This window comes from Manacus candei, unplaced genomic scaffold, assembly GCF_025592945.1.
Source record: "Manacus candei isolate 608988 ecotype Guabito, Panama unplaced genomic scaffold, ASM2559294v1 h1tg000076l, whole genome shotgun sequence".
Taxonomy (NCBI): Eukaryota; Metazoa; Chordata; class Aves; order Passeriformes; family Pipridae; genus Manacus; species Manacus candei.
The window spans coordinates 5,212,671-5,236,937 of NW_026138124.1; the positions used below are offsets into that span (position 1 = coordinate 5,212,671).

At 42.1% G+C, this 24,267-nt stretch overlaps 1 protein-coding gene across 7 annotated transcripts in view; it reads left to right on the forward strand.

The window, feature by feature from the left end:
• The window catches only part of CUX1 (cut like homeobox 1), a 271,261-nt gene that overhangs the window by 166,637 nt on the left and 80,357 nt on the right, over positions 1-24,267 (forward strand). For all 7 annotated transcript variants that reach the window (XM_051809840.1, XM_051809835.1, XM_051809836.1 and 4 more), the window contains exons 9-11: positions 5,517-5,565; positions 17,360-17,464; positions 20,028-20,216. In XM_051809840.1, coding sequence (XP_051665800.1) covers positions 5,517-5,565; positions 17,360-17,464; positions 20,028-20,216 — 343 coding nt within the window. The remainder of the gene's footprint in view (positions 1-5,516; positions 5,566-17,359; positions 17,465-20,027; positions 20,217-24,267) is intronic.

Here is a 24,267-nt window from a genome sequence, read left to right on the forward strand (position 1 = left end):
TAAAAATTTTATTGAAACCTGAAAAAAATAAAAATTCAGTGCACTTCTTCTTTCCCCCCTCTTTTTTTTTCCCCCCCTTCTTTTTAGTGCTTTGGCCCCTTCTCCTTCTTTTCTTCCCTTCCCAAATGCCCCAAATAACTCTTCACGTTTTGTGCCAGCCAAGTGCTGGGTTACACTGCCTGTAATTTTGAGAGGCTGAGCTGTTTACCTAATTTGGCCAAAATCTGCTCTGTGACGATCACAGATATACGTTACAAGGAGGGTTTTTCTTTTTTTCCCTTAATTAAACATAAATGCACATTAGTTGATAATGTCTGCTTTTAGTTTGAAATTGCCTGCCTAAATGCTTGGGTAATTAGAACGTTTTAACAAGCCCCACTGGCTCCATAGACCGTTTGCTCTGACTAGTAAACTTTTACATGTTTTTAAAGAAAACAAATGTGTGGGAAAAAATGCTGTTTGTTTTTTGCCAAACCAAAGTATTAATCTGCCCTGGTAGCCAAGTTTCTTGGCCACGCCACTGACTGCAATTTCCAAAGTGTCATCTGTATTTTTCAGTCCTTCCATGTATAAAGAATCCAACAGCAGTTTCCTTCAAGGTTGAGTAAGTTTGAATCTTTAGGGGGCTGTAGCCACAAGATTTGGCAAGCCATTCACTTGTCATGTTAATAAAAAAGGAATTGTTTCTGCCTCTTTAAGCTAAATGAAGGAGTTGAATCAACTGGATTTTAATCATAAAGTCCAGATTCTTCTTGCTTGCTAGTGAATAACTTCATGGTGTTCAGGGGGTTTCATCCAATTTAATTTTATTTAGAAGAAGAACCGAGCCTCTCTCACGTTACCCACCCTTGAATTTGCTTGCTTGTTATGCTGTTCAAGCCTAATCCGTTATCTTGATCTCAAAATGAAAATTGAGCCTTTCTGCACTTTTTATTTCCCGAAAGCAATTGAATTGAAAAGTGGGGTGGTTTGGGGTTTTTTTCCAACTCCTTAAGTTGTTTTTTATAGGTGGCATGTTAGCTTTGAGGGCTGTTTCATGACTGGTAAAAGCTTATGTCTTGTAAAATCTATAGCTTTTAATGCATTTTGTTTCTCACTTCAAACACAGTACCAAGAGAAGAAATAATAGAATATTTCATGGTCATGCTACTTTAACAGTTCAGATTCTTTTTACTTGGTGCTGCTGATTCTGTAGCTCCAAATGCTTGAGCTTAAAATTTGATTTCCTGAATTCCTTAGTCTGAAAACGTGGAAACTTAGAACAAGCTGTAATACACCCTGAAGAACTGTCTTGCTTACATGATTACTTTTCCTCTGCACAGAGACTGTAAGAAACTAGATCAGATGAATGATTATATTATCTGTGAAATGCAAAAACACAGGGTAGATAATATTTGTTCCTGAAGACAGCTTTTCCCCACTCTTTCTCTCATGATCTGTTTTAGCGTTAAGAAAGTACCACCCCTGACCAAACCCTGATTAATGTTAGGTTGCAATGTAGAAATCTGATGCAAACCACCAAAAATATTAGTGTATTTTAACAAAAGGTCCTCTTGTTACTAATTACCCTCATTCTCTGTATCTGCCTGAAGAAAGACAGAACTTTGGGAGGTTTCTCCTTGCTTTCAGCCCTTGGGGTGAAGGGGAACCAAGGCACTCACAAGATGTGTATTGCTTCAGGAACAAAGAAAGTTCAAAGTAAAATCATCAGACCTCTGGTTCCTTTAACTGAGTTTAGTTCACATGGGATGATTCTGGGCAGAAATTTAGAGCCTGTATAATGGTGGATTTGCTGAAGCATTTTAAAGTAAAACAGAAGAGATTTAGATTAGACATTGGGAAGAAATTCTTCCCTGTGAGGGTGGTGATGCCCTGGCGCAGGTTGCCCATGGAAGTTGTGGCTACCCCATCCCTGGAAGTGTCCAAGGCCAGGTTGGACATGGCTTGGAGCAACCTGGGCTAGTGGAAGGTGTCCCTGCCCATGGCAGGGGGTGGAACAAGATGGGCTTTAAGTTCCCTTCCAACCCAAACTATGTTGTGATTCAGTGATTCCATGAATTTGGCCATTGTTCCCTTCAAGTTACCCACCAGCTTTTCAGTGCAGAGCTGCAGGACAAGGTGCCATCAGCCTAGAGCTGGATGGTGCTTTGCCTGGCAAGTAGTTCCATTGAAATAAAGACAAGTATTAGAATAGGAAGGGCTGAAAATGAGCAAATGTGGTGGATGGTGAATACATCAAAAATGACCTGTGTGGGACTAATTCAGTGAGCAAAGCAGAGCTGCCTCGTACCTGACAGGTCTGAATTCAACACGGTGCTTTGTAAACAATAAATCAATGCAGGTTGTTTCTGTGAGTGCATAAAAGGTGTGAGAACTGTAATTTATTTTATAATAAATACTTGTGCTGAGCAAACAGTGAATGCAGCTATTAGAGACTTTCTCAAATACATGATTTTAGGCTGCTGAGTGCCAGCTACTGATGTGGTAGTTGAGCTTTTAAAATGAAAAGCCTGAATTCCTTTTGAAGATTCTCCTGAATGCTGTTGACACTTGTGCTAGGAAAGAATACAGAGTAATTTAATTCATTACTTTACTTAAAGATAACGCTTATAGTTGCAGCATTACCCTCCATTGGTGTGCAGACTGCGAGGCTGGAGGTGTTTTGCTCGAATTTTTTGGAGATATTACATCCTTTTATTAGGAGTGCTGAAAAGCTGGGGGGAGAAAAAAAATGTAGGAGGGAGAGGGGAGTTCAGGATCAGTCAGCTGGTGTGTCTGGATACAAGGACAAAGGGACAATTTTGCCCTTGGCTACAGTTTGACACTTCTACTAGATTCAGTCAGAATTATCTGTGTGTGCTGAAGGGCACAAATGTCATTTTTATGGTGTTCTATATCCTCAGTTGCTTTTTTTTGTAATTGGCTGCAGATCCCAGTGCTGTAATAGAGCTCTTAAATCCTGACCCCGGCCGGAACAGCTCACAAATACCAGTATTAACACTCCTGTCCATTTGAAGTGCAGGGTTGTCCTGAGTCCTTCCACCTTGTTTTTCAGGCACCATCTTGTGTTTCAGCCTGTTTTACTGGCAGCCTCCCACCTTTCTACTGGCTTGGGGTGCTCCTCTGCTTTACTGCTCTTGGTCCCATCTCTCTTGGTCCACTGGCCTCGGGCATCCCTCTGTTCCTTCCCTCGCTGTCTCCATCAGTTTTCCTACCCTTGGCTCCCCTTCACTAGCTGAGGGTCCTTGGATGGGTCCCAACCCTCTCACATTCTACCCCTTCATGCTCATCTTTTCTCTGTCAGAGTCACCTTCTTTTCTGCTAAAAGAAGAAGTGTTTCCTTGCCTGGACTGAAACCTCGCTCTTCTGATCCCAAAGCTCTTCCTCTCCCTATCTGAGGGCTTTGTGCTTCTGAGTCTTTCACTCTCCTCAGATTCTTCAGTGTTCCAGACCTTTGGCTGATACCTGGCACCCCCTGTTTGAGAGGAAAGGCAGGGATTTTATTCTTCAAACCCTACAGAGAAGGGAGCAGAAGCAGGACTGGCTGGAGCTGTGGCCGGTGTGCCGGGGTGGGACATTCCCAGCTCTGATCTGGGAGGGATGTGACATAATCCAGACATCATTTGCTGGCTCCATATAACCTGGGGCATTCACACATAAATTCAACCTGAATGCATAAGTTTGTATAAAGAGGATCCTTAAACTATCCTGGCTAAAAATATTTGTGAAATGCTGGGGAACATCTTTTTGGTACATTAGGATGCTCTCTTCCCTCTTATCTGTTACAGATATACAGGGGGGTGGGGGTCATGGTCTTAGGGATGTGTGTTCCATGGGAAATACTGTAATTTTTGTGGGTTCATTCATAAGTATTTTGGGCCTGGAGTCTAAAACAAAAGATGTTTCACAACTACAGAGGCCAAAGAGATGGAAGGTGTTATTGTAGGCTGACATGAACCTCTCCAGGTCGGTCCCTGGGCTGCTCCCTTCAATCCTTCTTTGCCCAAACAGTGGTTGTTCAGTTCAGTAAGTAATGGCCATTATTTATTATTAATTCAAAACATCCTGTGCAGGATTTTTTCCCATTTAAGAGCACATTAGCTTCTCCTGCCCAAGAAAACACATGTTAATCTGTTTTCCATTATTGTCCAGAAGATTTTTTCAGAAGGCAGTTCATATTACCCCGACAACATTAAAGGCTGTAATTAAAAATAATTTTCCATTCATTTATATACATGCACATTTACTTATTATGATCTTTTACTGTATTTCCCTGAGTGTACACACAGAAATCTAAAATATTGTTGAAGAGTAAGTCAATATTCAGTGTAATGATCCAGTGCCAGAACCCTGACATACTTCAATTAACGATCTTTCCTAACAAACACCTGCACAGGGAAATGGATCTTCTGTGGGAATCAGCACATAAACGAACCCTGACTTTTCTGCATGGGCAGAGGAAGGGAATTCCAGCATTTCACAGCTTTTACTGATAATGATCTGCTACAGATTAAAAACAAAAACCAGACATTATGGTGTTGGCAGATTGCAAAAGGACTTGCTGGTAAAGCTGCTGTTCAGAGGAGATGAGGACAGTGTTTATTGCTTCCATATGGTCCAGGGATACAAGACAGGCAAAATGTCTGGGGAGAATAATATGTCTTATTATACTGATACAGAACATTCTTGAGGTCTGTCAGCCCTGTCCCTGGTACCTTTCCCAGGTGAGAGCCTGAGTGGGAAATATTTGCCCACGATTCAGCATGAAGATAAGAAAAGATTGCTTAAGGGTTGGCTCCATTTGTGTGAGTGAAGTGTTAGAAATGCTCATGTTTTAAGGGGTCAGGTCTGGGAGCTGCCACCTAACACTATTTTTCCTTGACTGTTTGTATAGTTTTCAACCCTTTGACTTTTTTATTCAGCTTTACAAAGTGCATTAAGAGTCTAAATTTAGAGTTTGATAAATCTGTGTCAAAAAACCTCTTTTTCCGCATAATGTAAAATGAAATTTCTTGGTCTCTTTGACCTCCTGATATTTTTTTTTTAGCCAAATTTAGAACCAAACTTCCAGGCACACTGAAACAGAAGAGTAACAGGCTACTTTTGTGTATGTGTATATGGTAGTTGACCGAAGAATTGCAGTCTTTGACTTTCCCATAATTATCACTTGTGAAGCACCTTTATGTGTTGGAAAGATGCCACTGCCCTTGTGCAGAATTTTGGGGAGTAAGACCTTCAAAGATCAAATGAATATGCTCAGATATTAATATGCCTATTTCATTGCAAAAAGGGAACAAGCAAAGGAATTGGAGCCTTGCAAACCAGGCCACTGAGCTGAAACCCAAGAGGATTCCACCAGTCAGAGGATGAGCTGATCAGTCCTACTGGGTCCTTTGATAAATAAATATTGAAAATGGTTATTGTTTGTGTGAATGTTGCAATTGTTACCGTGCATAAACTTGTGTAGCAGGTGTTCTCCATGTGATAACAGAACTTCTGCTCTCTTGTTCTCCCAGGGCTGATGAAATCGAGATGATCATGACAGACCTTGAAAGAGCAAATCAGGTAGGATTTTAAATGAGTCCTCCATAAAATTCTGAGTGTGACTTTGATTTTTCTCTTTTAATTCTCTTTTGGATTTCATGACAGTTCTTTTATATGCACTTAGCAGTCATAACTGTGTAGAGTAAGAAAATATGCAAATTTAGAGCAAAATACAGCTCTTTAGGGATGCTCTGCAAGGATTGTGTGCACAGTAGAGTGGTGCTTCCCATATATTTACCTTCTAATAATTTAAACTTACATTTCCCACTGTAGTTATTCTTGGCTTTATGTTTCTAAATCCATCATGCTGGTCCCTACTCAGACATTCAAGTGACTGGTTTACCCAAATTAAAGAGCCTCTGCCCTGTGGCTGTGGCAGGGCTGCAGCTTTTATGGACTTCTCCAGAGTTTTCTTTTCTCTTCCTTTTCTGACATATTTTATTGGTGCATTAATTTTTAGCAAGGCTTGGATCAGACTTTGCCGTGTAGGACAAGGAAGGAATTGAGTCATTTGTTCCTGCAGATGCTGATTTGCAGATGCTAATTTGGCATAAATGTCCCTCCCACCATCCCTTGCAGGGCACACACTCCTGACAAAGTGGCACAATCATATGGGACTTCTTAAAATAATAAGTTTTTAAAAAATCCAAACCCAACACCCGAGCCAAGTGTCCTTCTGGTGCAGTCTGTGCTTTGGGTGTCTGTTTGAGGTGATGAAGGAGATGTTCCTGGACAGGCAGGATTCACAGGTCACACACACAACGGGTGGTGCTTTCACAGAGGGAAACCTCAACCAGGCATTTGCTTATCAGTGACATTCATTAAACCCTCTGTCAGGTAAGATCAGAGATTACAATCTTAAATCTCTCAGGTTATGGATTTATAATCCTGCTGAACCTCACCTAAGAGCAGCTCACTGCCAGGAGGAATTGTGGCAGCTCCTTCCCCTCCGTGTGGTCCTGCTGGGTGCCCTGTGCTGTCAGCAGTGGTTGTGGGAGCCAGACCAGGCCACTGCTCCTGTTGAAAATGAACCCCCTCCTCCAGCTGCTGTTTGGTTTTGCCTTTTTCCTTTTGCCAGATCAGCTTTCAGCCCCCACCCTCCCCTGGTGCAGCTGTCAAGTCTTGCAAGTGTCTTGGCCTTTACATTAGTTCTTGGTAAATTGGACAAATACAAATCACAGAATCATTTCCACTGGAAGAGCCCTCTGTGCTCATCCAGTTCAACCATTAACCCAGCACTGCCAAGGCCACCACTAAACCATGTCCCCAAGTGCTACATCTTTTAAACCCTCCAGTGATGAGGACTCCACAACTGGGCAACCTGTACCAGGGCTTGACAACCCTTTTAGTGAAGAGATTTTCCCTGATATCCAATCTAAACATCTCCTGAAGCAACTTGAGGCTGTTTCCTCTTGTCCCATCACTTGTTACCTGGGAGAAGAGACCAACTCCCACCTACACCCTTCTGTCAGGGAGTTGTACAGAGTGAAAAGGTTCCCCCTGAGCCTCTTTTCTTCCAGGCTGAGCCCCCCCAGCTCCTTCAGCTGCTCCTGCTGCCCCAGACCCTTCCCCAGCTCCATTCCCTTCTCTGGACACACTCCAGCCCCTTAATGCCTTAATGAAACTCAAAGCAGATTTGTAGGTTGTTGGGTTGATTATTTAGTCAGTAAAAGCAAACTGGTGTTTGCACAGTGGGTTTTTAGTTCTGTCAAAGAACTTTTGTAGACTGCATTAAATATTTATTAAAGTGCTAGTAATTATTTGGAAATATGTAGACTTTTTAGAAATGATGTAGGTGTTAAAGATGTTTTGGTAGAATTATTTTGTGATTTTTGCAAAAGCACTACATTTTGCCAATGTAGCAATGATTTACCCAGTAGGGTTTGGTTTTTTTCTTTCCCTCAGAGTAGAAAGGGGGTTGTAGTTAAAGAATAGGTATTTCTGATTTCCCCACTGCCATACTAAAATCAACTGTATATATTTATATAGAAGTGCTCTTTTTCTGTCTAACTGGAACAAAGCTGCAGTGTGGTTTGGTTTGGTTTTTTTTACTTTATTGTGGTGGTTTTGTTGTAATTAGGTAAAATTTATAACTGCTTGTGTACATAACCCTTTCTTTGGTTGTAATTCAGCAAAAGCTGGGTCTGTACATTACTATCAGTGTGCAGTTCATCTGAGCTGTTGTAAAGCCAGAAGAGAGGATTCTGTCTTCCCTCTCCCCATCTACTCCTCTTCTGCCTCCCCCTCCAGCTTCTGCAGTCCCATCCCCTCCCAAAAAGCAGCTCCTGCAACTGGGGGACCATTCATTGAGTCCAGTGAGCTCAGTAAATGAAGATTTGGGATGAAGGGGCCAAGTTTGTTTTCTGTGGGTTTAACAAATGGAGGCAGCTCAGCAAACCATGGGAGAGGCCACAGTGCCAAAATCAGAATCATGGAATGGTTTGGGTTGGAAGGGCCTTTAAAGACCATCTCATCCCACCCCCTACCATGGGCAGGGACACCTTCCACTAGCCCAGGGTGCTCCAAGCCCCATCCAGCCTGGCCTTGGACACTTCCAGGGATGGAGCAGCCACAGCTCCTCTGGGCAACCTGTGCCAGGGCCTCCCCACCCTCAGAGGGAAGAATTTCTTCCCAATATCCCATCTAACCCTGTCCTCTGGCAGTGGGAAGCCATTCCCCCTGGTCTTGTCCCTCCATGTCCTTGTCCCAAGTCCCTCTCCAGCTCTCTTGGAGCCCCTTTAGGCCCTGGAAGGGGCTCTCAGGTCTCCCTGGAGCCTTCTCTCCTCCAGGTGAACATCCCCAGCTCTCCCATCCTGGCTCCAGAGCAGAGGGGCTCCAGCCTTTGGAGCATCTTCATGTCCCTCTCTGGACTCTCTCCAACAAGTCCATGTCTTCCTTGTGTTGAGGGCCCCATGAGGGACACAAGGAGAGTGTGTGGCCTCGGAGGAGATGGAGAAGGGAAGGGAAGGTTCCCTGGTAGAGGAGCAGGAGCTGCTGCAGTAGCTCAGCTCATTTGCTGAAACATCCTCATAGTCTTTGCCTTGTGTGATGCTTTACCTTTATAAAACACTTTCGTAAATTATATCTAAGTAATCTTTGGAGCAGCAATTCCTGTGTTTTACCTCTTTATAGTCAAAAAAAAAAAAAAGGAAGAAATTAAATCTATTGCACAGGCCAGAAAGTGAGTTTGCATCAGGCTGAAGTGTTACAATTGCAGAAACAAGTACTTAACCTAATTATGTATTTAATAGTTAAATTAACATTTCCTTTTACCATTTCAGTAAGTGCTCATTCCCCATTATTAAGGCTACCTTTAAAGAGTAGTGCTCAGCACGACTCCTGCTTTGTGCACAGACTGCCTTGCTGATTTGGATGTGATGTTTTGCTCCTCTGGAATTAACACTGACCCAAAAGACTGGGATTTGGAGCAGAAATTTACATGTTTCCACTGAAAATGTGAAAAAAAAATTGCTGTAAATTTTTAAAGAGCTGATATTTCTTGAAAATCCCTTTCTCTATGACTGCCCTTTTAAAATCCGGAGTTGGCACTTCAGAACTTCCCGTGTATGTGAGGACACCTCTGTGGCTCCTGAGAGGTGGGCAGGGCCATTTCCCTCTCCAGTTCTGCAGGAATGAGGGTGTGGATGTACTCACTGCCCTTGGTCCAGGTGTCCATATCCTGGATGATAAAAGCCTTAGGGACAGAGCTGATGTTGGGACTCCCACCCTGGTGTCCTGCTGGGTCAAACACGGGCCATTCTTCTTCAGACTCCATCACCTTTCTTCTCCCAGTTATTCTCCTCATTTGAATCCTCAGGTTTTCCCATGCAGAAGCTTTCTGGGCTAGTTTGTGTCATCCCCAGAACAAATTACTGGCTCCTGGAAATAATTACCTTTAAATACCAGTGAGCTTTGCAATTTTCTGCTCAGACAGAAGAAGGGGAAGTGACCGCAAAGCTCCGTCTCTCTCCATTGTATCAGTAACACAAGGTATAAACTGAATTTGCCCCCAAACCATAATCATGGGAGAAATTAATCCCTCATTTGAGCAGAACAGGCTGGAGCAGAGGTGGGTACTGGAGAGGAGAAGGTGGTGGCAACACAATGACTGAGGTGACAGCCCCTTCCTTAGCTGCTGATCCAGGTGCTCAGTGCTGTTAATCCAAGATCTTGGGGGGGGAATTTATGGCAGGACCAGTCCATTGTGACTGACAGAGCTCAGGGTGATGTAAGTACACCAAGTCACACCCACTGTGAGGGTGAGGTGGGTGTCAGTGGCGACCTGAAGAGTAACCCTTCCACTTGAAAGTCCTCAGAGCTTTTTTTATAAAAAAAAAGGGCCAGAATAGTAAATTAAAAGGGCTGGTTCACCTAGACCTGCCTCAAGAGGAGCCATTAGCTCATGACATGGGGCTTTAGAAGGGGTGAAGGTCTGAAGCCAATAACCCTCACTTGCTTTCATGGTAAAATGCAACTGCATCATGTGCCAGACAGCAGAGGAACTGGGGGTCCAGTATCCCTCTCCAACCCTCTCCTCATCCCTGAGGTTGTGTGACTGCACAGGACTGAAGTCACAATAGAGCTAAATACAATAGGAATGGCTTATTTGCACTTTACTGACTCTCCAGCTCAACAAGAAAACTAACCCACAAGTTCACCCTCACATTTCCATGAAGATTTAATAATGCTGTAGTTTGGGGAAGGGACTCATTTTATTAACATTTCATTTTGCACAATAAATCACTGCATATTTTCTGATATGCTACGAAGTATAAGAATAAATAATTAAAACTAAACTACCCATACTTGTCAAAATAAATGATTTATCATAGTTTGGGATACAGCATCTTTGAATTTTTTATTGTTTGATTCCCAGAATATTCTAATTTCCAATCAGGGAAGTTAATGAAGCTCCAGTGTACTTTTCTGCATTCACAGCAGTTACAGTTGTGTGGCTGTTTATTTTACACAAATATTTATGGTTAACACTTTTCTGTACCTTTTCAAGTTTGCACCTTTCCAGTAAGTGTTTATGGCAGTAAGTCACAAATCTTTTGGGATGACAAATTTATTCAGATAAATTATTGTTCTGTTTCTGTGCTTCATCCACCAATCTGGAATCACCCAGTTGTGCTTGAGAAAAACTGAGGTTTCTGTTGGAAAGAATGATTCCTAGGTTGTGAAAACAGAAATACTTTGGAGTGTTAAATTTTTAAAATGGCAGTGAGGCTCATTTTAAGGTTTTAATATTGAGTCTAAGTTTGTGGTTTCATGTCATTGAGGTATCCAAATCTGTTTGTTGGCTTTATACATTGTTCATGTAGCTTAAAAAAAATAAATCCAACAGGCTTTTTAATTTAGGCTTCCTGGACAAAAAAAAAAAGTGCTTTTTCACTTTTGAAAGAAAAAGAGTAGAACTTTAATTAGGGTTGATTGATCCTGGGTTATTGTATTTTAATCTGAAGATGGAGGGTTAAAAAGCAGACTCTGATATAGGTATCCTTAGATTTTGGGAGTAATAGCAGAAAGAGAACATGACACTTTTTTTTTTTTTTTGTGGACTTTATTGTATAAGCTATAAAAGAAGAATTAATTTTTTTTTCTTCTGTTATCCCTTTGGAAAAGCAAAATGTTTCCATCGGTTTTCTTTCCGTCTTCACAGTGCTGATAGTGCTCCCAGATTTCTACTGCTTATTTTTTCTGGGGAATGAAAGTCAAGTATAGAAACTTCTGTTGTCAATAAAACGAGAACAACTGTTCTTTCTAAAATACAGAGGCATTTATTAAAGAATCTGGACTGGATTGGTACCATTTATTCCACAGAAATGTGGTGTTGGATTTTAAGGTCTGTAGAGGAAGGGTTAGTGAATTTAAGCATTTTTTTTGGAGCCAAACTGCCACTAAAATACATAAAACAGTGTCTGCTATAAAAGTAGAAAGAAAGGGTGTTTTAGCAGAAATGCTGTTCTCAAGATTATTTTTTATTTCCTTGGGTATGGCACCTTCCTGTCTCCAACAAATCACATTGGAAAATGGTTCGAAAAGATATTCCTGCTAAGTGAGATTGCCATAAAATATGTATGTTTTTGAGCAGCAGATGGAATAAATTCTCCTTTTCACTTAGCAACACAAATGCAACACAGTACAGGTAGTGCTGGTGCTCGTGGGAGGGTTTGCTCTGACCCACCAGTGGTACCCACACCCATGGCGAGGCATCCTGAGCTTTGTACTTCCATGGGGAAGGGGGTTCATCTTGCCATGACTCTTTCCTTGCACCAAGGCTCACACAGACACTGCCAGACAATTTGCTTTTTATTTCTGACCCACTTGGCAGTGAACTGGATGCTCCACTCTCCTGGTGTGCCATAGCCCCATGGAACTGCCCCATCCCTGGAAGTGTTCAAAGCAAGTTTGGATGGGGCTTGGAGGAACCTGGTCTAGTGGAAGGTGTCCCTACCCATGGCAGGAGGTGGAATGAGATGCTCTATAAGGTCCCTTCCAACCCAAACTATTCCGTGAATCCAGCAAAGTTATGCAGCTTTATGGCAGATGAGGTCATTCACTTAATCCTGGGATTTCACTGTCTGTAAAATGGGAATAATAACATTTACTTTACAAAGGGCATTGAGATCCTTGCTCAGAGAAGTGCTGTATAAAGGCAGAATATGGTTAATATTATTTTCATACAAACATGGGTTTCCTGTAAATGCCTGGCTTTCAGTTGGGAATACATTTATCTGGCAGCCTTTCAGTGCACAGAGGAAAGTGCAATAGCCTGAAGACAAGAATGAAGACAACTCAACCTCTTCTGGTTGGTGGAGATTTTTCTTTTTTTGATGTAATTCTCCATTGTTGGAAAAAAATAGGTACCAGAGCCCTGAAGAATCACGTCCCTGATTTTCATCTAACCTTGCTTGCTGCTCTGTGGAAGTTAGGGCCATTTAAAGATTTTACAGTAAATTTTTATGTCTGGAAAGTTAGAACATTAAAGCACATTGAACCAGTGTGTTTTAATTGATCTCACGCTCAGAAACACAGCTTTTGCAGCAGCTTGCAAGTACGAATGTCAGCTCCAAGCGTGGTGATTGCTGCCACAACCAGGCTCATTAACTGCAGCAGAATTACTTGTGATAATACCCACTCCTCGCCCATAGGAAGATTTTACCACACACAGCACTGAATTTAGCATGGAGTGAGGAAATACAGTTTGGCTGATGGAACTTCAAGGGAAAGGTTATACTTTTTTTTTTTCTGTGTGTGTGTGTAAGTATCTCATTTTGCTGTTCACACCACTGGTCTTTGATCAAATTAACATTTTACTGTAAGTAGAAGAGCACTCGGTTCATGCTATTCATTATCTTGTCAGGAAACAAGGAGAATAATTTAAACTGGATGTATTGTGTAAGGCTTTTTTTCTTTTCCTTTCTTTTAATTGGAAAGCCCACGGCAACACTGCGAGCGTGACCTCCCGGCTCCGCCGTGAGCAGTACAATATTTACCTGCTGTGTGAGGCAGAATGAAAGTATTTTGAAATATTTCCTTACCAGGGAGGTGGTTCTGTGCTAGAAAAACAGTGGTATAGGAATTAGAGGGAATTGTGTGACTGAACTATCTAGAAAAATAGGGGGTTTAGTCAACAGTAGATTTGCATGATTTTTATCAAAGCCACTTGTGTGACTGTCACTGGTCATTGAGGGTTTTCTTGACTGTATGTAGGATTTGGAAGTAAGAAACCAATAGTTTTAGCACTGATGGATGAAAAGCAACTGTGCTATGGCATATCCAGTGCCTCAAGGAGCTCCAAGAGAGCTGGAGAGGGACTTCAGGCAAGGGATGGAGTGACAGAACCAGGGGGAATGGCTTCCCACTGCCAGAGGACAGGGTTAGATGGGATATTGGGAAGAAATTCTTCCCTGTGAGAGTGGTTAGGCCCTGGCACAGGTTGCCCAGAGAAGCTGTGGCTGCCCCATCCCTGGAAGTGTCCAAGGCCAGGTTGGACATGGCTTGGAGCAACCTGGGCTAGTGGAAGGTGTCCCTGCCCATGGCAGGGGGTGGAACAACATGGTCTTTAAAGGCTCTTCCAACCCAAACCATTCTAGGGTTGTGTGAATCTCTAGATATTTCTTAGCTGAAGTGGCATAGTTTCGTGCAAACAGAAGGTTATGTGAACTTTCCAGTGGCTCCACGTTGTGCAAGATTCCTTGGGTTTATCCATTTTTCCATACTGGGCGCCTGTCTCTGGCTGTGCTCTCTTTTCTCATTTCAGGAAAAATTGTTCAACCATTTCTAAGAACAAGATTAGGAGGAAAAAAAAAAAAAAAAGAAATTCCCCACATGTTCTGAGTTTTTCTTGCTGTTTTGGTGAGGAGCCTGCTGTGCCCGGATTTAATAGAAGGGACTTGGCGCTTGAGGAAGGGAGGGTTTGCCTTTTTCTCAGGGTTGTATCTTCTGCTGCTTCAAGTAGAAAAACAAAAAAAAAAGAAGTTAAAACAAAACAACAAAAAAAAGAAGCCCCAAGTTTAGCCAGCCTGTAAGAGTCTGGAAAAAAAAGAGTTCACACCAACTCAATGGAATCTGGTTTGAATTTGTCGGCTTTGCTGTCGGTGCCTGTCCCAGGCACGCTGCAGTCTGTCACTGGGTGAACATTAACCAGCCAGGTTTTCCTTCTCCTGGATGTGATGTAAGGTTCTGTGCCACTCTGGCACAGGGGGAGCACGGGGAGGGGAGACGCTCCCCCAGCTTGCTACGGCAACGGCAGGATACGGGACACGGTGTGGGAGCAGGAAGGGGAGAAGGGTTCATGGTGGGGAGGGAGTGGGGAGGAAGACTGGGACACTTGGAGGACATTTTGTGAAGACTTTTGGAGAAGAAGCAACGAGGAAAAGAGGAAGGAGGAAAAGAGGAAGGAGATCGTGGGGGTAAGGCTAATTCTGGAAGTTTGTGTAAATTCGTTAAGTTGTGTGAAGTATGAACTGGCTTTTGCCTGCCTGGAGCTAAAGGCACTGTGAAGCTCAGAAAAGATAAAAACAGTGCTTCCAGCAGCCAAAATTAGGAAGGGGACAGAGTGACAAACAAGGGACAGTGGGAGTCAAGAAGGCAAATCCAGAGGGTTTAACAGGGGAGCAGCACCGCAGGCACTGTGCAGGGTCTGGGTGCAGGTGAGGAACGGGCAGAGGCAGCTCGTGCCACGCTGTGGTTGATGCTGCCACGCAGAGAGATGTGCCAGGGGCTTGAGGAACCCAAATAGCTCCAAATGGGGGTTGTGCCAGTGCATTCATAATGTTTCTGAAGCACTTAGATCCTCTGGTGGTGGAGCACAGCCCATGAGGAAGTGATCGATCCTGTCGGCAGAGGAGGGTGGGATTAGCTTGCAGTAAATAAAGTTGGGGGTCACACACGGAACAAGGAGGACAAAGCCAAAGATCCATTCACCGAGCAGTATTCATCCCAGAGTTGGGTGGAGTAGAGACTCATTGGAAAAAAGCAACAGCAGGTCCTGTGTGGAGCCATCCCACCTCTCAAAACCCTGCACTCGGGGTTGGCTTTTCCAAACTTATAAGTGCTCAGATTTGAAACTGCTGTTCTTTTAATAGGTTTTTGTGTGTCATTTATAATTCATATTGCAATAGCACCCAAAAGTGCTTTCCAGAGGCTGAACACATATGTAATTCTGGCTCTAAAAAGCTTCCATTCTTGGGGGGGGGGGGGGGAGAGAAAAATTGACGAGTATTTCCCAAATAGAATTGCCCGAAGTTTGTGCCGATGTATTTTTAACAATGCCTAGTATGAAATCTTGTCAGATATTATTCTGAGGATCACAACAGGTGTTGTGAATTGGCTGGGGAGGCTGTGCAGAAAGGGCAGCTGACAGCTCACTGTATATGCAGATGTACCACCTATTAGCAATATCCTCTGTGGTTTGCTCGCATGCGAGCTGAATAGATTCTCCAAACAATGCTGCAGTGAATGGAAGCCATCAGCAGAATTGCTCAAGGCTGCAAAACCCATTACTTATACAGCAGTAGATGCAAGAGCAAGTGCCACAGTGTAGTAACTTGTCCTGCTTTGCTGGAGTTGTTTCGCAGTTATTAGATCAATATACGTAGCTCCACATCTAACAAAATACAAGGAAATAATTTATCTCAATGTGGATCATTAGCTCAGTATTTATCCTAATATTTTTCTTTTTATGCCTTTTTAGTGCTGTTACCATTTTTCCCCAAGCACACAATAGGTTGTGTGCCCTGCTCTCATTATTAGTGCCACGACACTGTACTTTTTACAATCACATTTTAATTACAGCTGCAGAACCTATGCAAAATCATTTAATACAATGTTGTGAGCAAATAGCGCAGATGATGCGTTTAGTATTTGATTGCTGTTAGTTTACTCATTGATTAAACGTGCAGAGGCTCTGCTTTGACTGGTGAGAAAGTCAGAGACCACACACACACAGGGGTATAGGTTTTATATTTGCTACAGATTTATATTTACTATAGATTTATATTTGCTATAGATTTTATATTCACCGTAGATTTTTTATATTCACTATAGATTTTTTATTTTTGCTATAGGTTTTATATTCACTCTAGATTTTACATTTGCTCTGTGCTTTATATTTGCTGTTTCAGATGGCTTAGGTTTTCCAAAGGAGTAGCAAAGAGTCTGGCACACAAAATGTGAAGCTTTTGGTGGCTTAAAAATGGCAGTGGGAATTTATCTTTCTGTAAAGGAAGGGACCCATCAGTGTAAAGAGTAAAAACTGATCAAGAAAAGTTTTGACCTTCGCTGGTGGCAGCTGATGGGTTTGGAAGAGTTGGTGATAGGTCTTGCAAGTGGAGATAGAAAATTATTTTGCCTGTTTTCTGCTAAAAGCACAGCATGATTTGCATGGAGTGGCCCAGGTGAAAAGCAGTGATTGCTGAAGGAGGTAGGCAGTGTGGTTTTGCAACAATAAAATACATTTCTTTAAACAAAGAGAGAAGACAGTCTGGCCAGGAGGAGGATGTACTGTAAAACAACCAGGTTTTGTTCCACTTCTAACAGAAGCTTGCAGACAGTTATGGAAAGGACTTTGCTGCTATTTATTGCCTGAAGTTACTGATCCATCTGTCTCTACCCAAACTCTTGTACAGACAATATTTCCTCATAATTCTGCCTTTCTCCTTTCTATTATTATTCAATATTCAGATGGGAATTCTGACCAGTAGCCAAGTCACAGGCTTATCAGCTATTGCATAAATCCTCAGCAGTTGGTAACTGAGCTGTGCAAAATTGTCACTTCAGGGTTAAATATTGTTGAATAAGCAGACCTGCTGAAAGAACAGAATCTAACAGTTCATGTTTGGGGGAATAATTACTGCAGAAAGACAGCCCACAACATTGTATGTGTGTTTGAGAGAGTGGTCAGAATATCTTTTAATTCAGCATTTACCCGTGAGAATTATTCCCATGAGGAGCCTTGCAATAAAATCTGCTTGGTCTATGAGAATAGAAAGAAATTGAATAAAAAGACTCCATTTCCACTTGTATTTATTCAGTCTGGGAAATTCAGTGGGCCGCAGCATTAGTATCAGCAGGGGATTCCTTGCTCCTAGCGTTAAATTACTGTCATAATCGCTCAATTATTTCTTCCTTGTACTGTTTAAAATAAAAATCCATCACATTCTATGTTTTTTTCCAACATTTATTAGGTTGAGTGTTTAGGAAAATCAATTATATTCAGTCAGGCATGAATTGATGAATGTTCTTGTAATAATTGTCAGTTGTTAAACTGAATGTACTTTCTCTTTTCACCCCTTTTCATTTCCTTCAGAGGGCAGAGGTGGCTCAGAGAGAGGCAGAGACCTTAAGGGAGCAGCTCTCATCAGCTAACAAATCTCTCCAACTTGCCACGCAGATCCAGAAGGCACCTGATGTGGTGAGAGAAAATATTTACTGACTCTTACAGGTTTCTGACATTCCTGCAGTACAGCTCTTTCAATTTATGCTCACAGCTATAAAAATAACTCTTTGGAGTCGTATTTTAACTGAAATGGAAGGGTGTTCCTTTGGGATTGTGGGTGGGTTCAACTTTTGGTGGCTGGAGAAGACCCCGGGAAGGACAGAGGCCACTTGGCTCCGTGGTGATCCATCGCTCTCCGGGGCTGCAGGTCCAGGTGGATAGCAGCAGCTCTCAGAAATTATTTCACCTTGCTAAAGAGCATCAGCAGAGGAAAAATAGAGGCAGCAAACCTGGAGGACCAGTGGAGGTGTGGAGCTTCAGCCCAAAGGGACCTGCTTTGCCCAGAGCTCCCTCTCGTTACCCTCAGTGTCCGGGCTGCCAGAGGAACTGGAAATAAATTTGAACTCACACCAGTTTTCACTGGATATATCTAAAACTGAGAATTACACCTATAAATCCAATGAAAGCAGCTTTGAAAATTGAGAAGACATCCTGCACTCCTGCTTGTTGCCTCCCCTGTGTGGTTCTAAATAAAGGCAGCACTACCATTTGGGGAGGTTGGCAGTGCTGACTCTGCTGGTGGGACCTGCAGGCACCCAGAGCTGCTCCAGGACTCCAACTGGTCCTGGGTGAACAGGTATCACAGATGAGCAGCCAGATTAGTTTGAATTTTGTTTGCCAAAGGAGAAATAGGAGTATTTAAATGTAAATATGCAATTCAGTGAAATGTAGTCTACTTCTAAGCAGCAGATTTAACAAACAAAAGAAATCATTGCTTTTTTTTTTTTTCTTGCAAGCCATACACGGGCTTGACACTGATAGCAGAGAAACACATGGTTGTCTTTAAAAATCGTTTGCAGAGAATGAGTAACAAACCATAAGTCCTCCAGATCTGTTTGCTTGTCTGTTAATACAACCCAGCATTTTCTCAGAGAAGTCAAAAGACAGACAAGTAGGCTGCAAAACAAAAAATAAAAAGCCTGAATATCACTTGTAACTCTGAATTACCTGCCTCTTCCTATCTCATGTCCTAGTCTTATCATTATTTTAACATTAGGTCTTTCTTGTATTTAATAGTACTTCTGCACTTCATTTATATTTAATATGACAACTACTGCAGGATGAAAATGATCATTATCTATCTTATTTCAGACTCCACGTTCTAGTCTCAATAGGCACAAGCAGCAGATGATTATACAACTTGTGATGTTTCATGCAAGCAAATTAGAGGTTTTTTCAAGTTAAAAGTATAATTCAGTGTAATAGGAGAGTGTTGTTAACTGCTGTTCCTACTTGCAGCTTTCTCAGAGTACAGTGGGGTGTAGTCACTGAGAATCAAGATAAGTGTTTAGAAGATATGGAAAAGGGTATTTTGTTGTTCCTGTATTCCCAGAAAAGCAGATGTGGAATATATTTCAATCTGCTGCAGTGTCATCTTGAATTGTCAGGGAAGTGTTTGGGTGACAGCGTTGGCGGGTTGAATTCCCAGCTCTTCCGCAGGATCTTTGGTTTAATGCTCACCATCATTGTCTCTCTTGCTAAATGGATTCTCTCCTACTTCACTGGTGTTTCTGAGGAACAGCCATTAACCTCTGTAAGATGCATTTTAGGCTCTTTAATGGAATGTGTGTTCATGGTTGGGCTCGTGCTCCCCACACATGCTCAAGGGTTTCCTCACGTTCTTCATGGAAGAGGTTTGGAGCTCTCCAATGTGTTACAGCTGTTGATCCCTTAGCACAAAAGGAGACAAAGAGATGGTGCAATTAGTTTCTGTTATCTTTTCTGAGTAGATCTGCCTTCTCCTGAACCTCTCTCTCCTCTCCAGTTTCCTGTCCTACTGGCAGGTCAGTCTAGGGAGGAAGTTTCCGACTTCAGGATGGATTTTTGCAGCTGTGGGAAACTGGAAGAAGAAAGATTTAGGGAAGAGAATTTCTGAAAGTGGTGACCAAGGGGAGAATGGCCTTGTCTTAGAGCTGTCACATCTATCTTCTTCCCCATGGAGGAATGCTTGCAATAATATTAACATGAATGATTTTCATGCAAGGAGCAAGTTCATTGGAAGTAGCAGTTTGGGGCAATTTTTGACAATTTTGCCTGAAACGTGCACTGTGCATTCAGAGAGCCACAGGCACATGGCCCTGCCGTTCCTGATTAAGAAATTCTGCTCCATTACTTCGGAATATTTTATCTGATTAGTATTTTGTAAGCACAGATTTTCATAGTTGTCAAAGCATTCGGGCTATTAATAATAAATAGAACTAAATAGAATCCTTTGACTTTCACGGCTGCATCTTTCCAGTGCACTTATGAAATGGGGGAATTTATTCTCTCTGTTATCCCTGTTTTCCCTGGGAGCTGTCCTGGGCAGTAGAAAGGCTCATCTTCCAGTTTCACGCAGTCAGTCATGGGAGTCCCACATTTAGGAATTGTCTCTGTTTCTCGTGCCACCTGATGCCATGCTTGGTCCTTGCCAAACTGCCCTGAATTCAGGCTCGTTGCCTTTTTTAATTTCTGTGGTCTGATGCTTTGTTCCCCTCAGGAGCAGGCCATCGAGGTGCTAACACGGTCCAGCTTGGAAGTAGAACTGGCTGCGAAGGAGCGGGAGATCGCCCAGCTCGTAGAAGATGTCCAGAGGCTCCAGGGCAGCCTCACCAAGCTGAGGGAGAACTCCAGCAGCCAAATCTCCCAGCTGGAGCAGCAGCTGACAGCCAAGAACAGCACACTCAAAGTAAGGCTCAGTTCTGTGCTCAGCAGCTCGTGATGTTTGTAACAGATATCATGATATTGGGGTTCACTGGTGTAAGTCTGCTGTGGTTCTGCTTCTTCAGGATGCTGCTGAATTCTGTTTTCTGTGGCATTCATAGAATCACAGAATGGTTTGGTTGGAAGGGACTTTAAAGATCATCTAATTCCAAGCCCCTCCCGTGAGCAGGGATGTTTTGTATTCTAAGTGATCACATTTCTTTTAAAAATCTAAGTTACTCAGTTCTTATTGTCTTGAAATGTGTTTTTGGAGAACATGGGCTACCTTTAGAATTAAACCCACCCTCAACCCCCAACATTTATTGACCATGGATACGTAATGAGACAGCTGAACTGAAAAGGCACAGAAAATCCTTCTAGGCTTTAAAACTTCTAATTCCCATTCCAGTGATTGGTATTGAAGATTTGCCAGGAATGTTTATGGTTTATCTTTAAATTTACCTGCTACCCCTTCCAGTTCTGTCCACTGGAAAAGGGAAGTGTATCATTTAGAGCACAGAAACAAATAAAATCAGGACATAGAGAAGGCTCTTATCCTTAGTAACCATTTCATTATTTTTTAACTCTTTGCTGCACGATAATTCCCATTTATAATTAGTGGTCTGGTGCTATACTCATTTGCATACAGCACTGCACTAGAACCAGAAGGAACAGCTAAGAATTTTGTGAGTGACCCTTTTACCTTCTGCTTGGGCAGCTTCACTTTCTTTGTGCTGAGCCCACACAGTTGGGATGTCTCCGTGAGCACGAGGAATGTTTCCTGCCCTGTGGGATGAATCAGTTTCCTGTAACTCCCCGTCTCCTTCATTGTTCCACCAACTCGGAGCTCCAAAGTGTAAACAAGATAAATTTATCTATTCCATTAAAGACCTGGTAGTTTTGCAGGTTTGATAGTCTGAGGGTTTTTGGAGAGCAGGAGGCTGATAGTACCCACTCAGCTCTGACTGTGGCGTGGGCAGTTCAGCTCTAGCAGAATGATTTAATGTTCAATTGAAACTCTTACAAATTGCTCTAATTCTGACATTTTTTAAGCAGTTACTAGTTTTGCTGTGGTGGAGCATAATTTACGTGGAGAGATGTCTGTTAGGAATGGAAGCTAAAGTGTTGCAGTCGGTGCTTTCTGCATGGTTTAAGCCAGCTTTGCAGAATTTTTATGAAAATTCAGTGGAGCAAAGGAGACCTATTATGTAACTATATTGACAATATCAGTCCCTGCCCACCTGTCACCGTGTGGGCACCACTTTTATTGAGGGTGAAAAGAGCTGCCCTGGTTTTAAGGGACACATTTTGCTGGCTACGCCCATGTTAGAGGGTTGGTTGTTTTTTTTTTCTTTTCCTTTTTCATAAAGCCTGATAGAAAATATCTTGAGTCCTTGCACTTGACAGATTTTCTTGGAATAAAGCATGTTCCTGGTGAGGTCAGTATTAGTTTAGCCATTAACTTCAAAGGGAGTAGGATCATAGAAATGACAGAGCAAGTCTTTGATTTCCATTTCAGTAATCTCCTTCCATTTTCTCATAGCCTTGCCCAGCTAATGCTCTGTATTTAGCTTTCTGTTGATAGTGTCTGATGCAGTGCCTCTATTGATAAAGTTTTAGTCATTTCAACCCTCTTTAACCTTATTTGTTGCAACTATAAATATAGTTCAAAGTACTTGCTTTTACCCCAAAGTACTGGGAAAGCCTGTGCCAGAGCTCTGTTGTACACAGCACCGAATCTCAGTGACAATGTGTCGATCTCAGGTTTGATTAGGGAGGAATTGCTTCTAAAATAACAGAGATGGTAACAGTTGCCTCCACAAAAAAAAAAAAAAAAAAAAAAGAGTTTCACAAATTAAAGCAATGTTCTCAGCCTGTGTCTTGGGGGAATTGTTTAATACTCTATGACTTAATGAAACAATACAGAAATACTTCCAAAATTATTGCTTCTTTATCTTCATCTGATCTAATAATCAAAACATGTCCTCTAGTAACAAGACTTTTCTAACTCTAATTATGTTAACCCTTTGTGGGTGTTAGAACATCCCTGATACCCAGTTAAAATACAGCACAGAGATACATCAAATAGTCCAGGTTAATTAAATGTGGGCTTGTTAGTTTATCACTCTAAACTAAACTACAGCATTAGTCTAATGATTTTTTAAATGTTTTAAGCCCTTAACACAGCCCCTGCTCTTTACCTATGACACTTAGGTTAAAAAGACAGTAAAGATTGTATTTTTGAAATAACATAAGAGAGGACCCAATCTATGCACGCTCCGACATGGGTTCATTCATAACACAAATGCAAGATGTCTTTAACATGGAATATTTTCAAATTTAACATGCAGAAATGCCACCAGTTCATCCCTTCTGCCCTCTGGCTCCTGCATTTTCCTGTGTTGGAGGTCATTAGAATATATTTTGTCTGAATTAACCAGGTTGATATTTAGTGTAAGATATTAGTTCCTCCAGATTGTCTCACAGCTTGAACCTTTGTTATCCGGTGTTCTGTGCATTTTACAGGGTTCTTTGAGACAATTACCATACTAATACATTTTAAAACAGTCATTGACTGGGAAGATGCCAAGTGCCTAAATGGTCTGCTTATACACAGGCACTGCATCCTCAGTTGTTAGTTTATATTGTTTAGTGAAGTAAACATTTAGGTGCAGATTTTCCATGGCAACAATCTCTCTATTAGATCCTTGGGAATGATGGATATATGTGGTTTTTATACAATTCAAAGTAAAATATTGCTGGTTGCCATACTGCTATAGCAGCATGTGAGTACCTGAGAGTCCAAAACAGCTTCATTCTGTCAATATCTATTTTTTTCTTTATTTTTCTACCTGTGTTTTGTACCTAAATTTTACTTTATCAGGGTATAGCTTATCCCTGCACAGAATTACATTTAATATAGGTTGCATTAAAATGGGAATCATTAGCTTTTCTGTGGTTTATGTCTGTCTCTACAAAAGGCTGTTTTCTTAGCATATCCTTGCATAAGTAAGTAACATGTTAATCCAGGATATTGTTTGTTTTAAATCTATTCTGGTACTTTTTGTTCCAAGGACTACTATAAATAACCAGTTATCCCTGCTGTAAAAGCTCCTCTGCTGTAGACCCAAAATGTTATGAGCCACAGAGTTAAGGAAGAGGTGAATTGTGGTGTGTCTGTGCTGTGGAGCACCAAACAGAGTTAGAAGCAGGTGGCAAAGTGACATGACCGAGGAGAGCAGAAGGATGTCATGGGGCGTTTGGCCGCTCCTCCCATTCCCTGCATCCAGTTTGGAAGCTCTCAGTGGTGATGCTGAGTCTCCTCCCAGTACCAAGGGCTCCCTGGTTTCATTTAAAGATCCCTCTCCAGCCTGATCTGGTGCATTAAAAATTCTGTTTGGATTCCTTGTTAAAGTACCTCTGGCTCAGCATCGAGTTGTAGCTTGAGCTGCTCGAACTCGTGGCACATTGTAGCTGGTCCTCCTTAAGAATCAGAGAACTGATGTGGCACCTCAGGCTCTGGGACTACATAGTACATTCCCACAGTGACATTTCAACACATGTTGGAGGTTATCAAAACCTCCAACATCCTTAATATTTATGGGATTTTCCTGGTCACATCAACCAGGATTTTCCTCATTACGTCAAGTATAGGGCCAAAACACCTGTAGCACTGTGTCTGCTCTCTAAAGCAGAGTCAGTGGTAAGTCAGGACGTGTCAGAAGAAACAACTAAAACTCGTCTTATATATATATTCCAGGTGGAAAATATTGTTTTAGCTAAAACAGACATGTTTTTTTTCTTCTTAACACAATGGGAATGACTGCGCAAGTCACTGCCGGCTGAGGATGCTGGCACACGAGACCTTTTTAAGAGGCCACTCGTTTCATCAGTGTCCCATAGAGTGCAAATTCCACACTGAGCAGCAGTTCCTGCATCCCCGTGACGAGCAGTGGTGGTGATCCATTAAGAGCTGCTTGTTGAGCAGCTGCCAGAGCAGGGCCCGTGTATTCCTGCCGGGAGATGCCTCTTGTCGG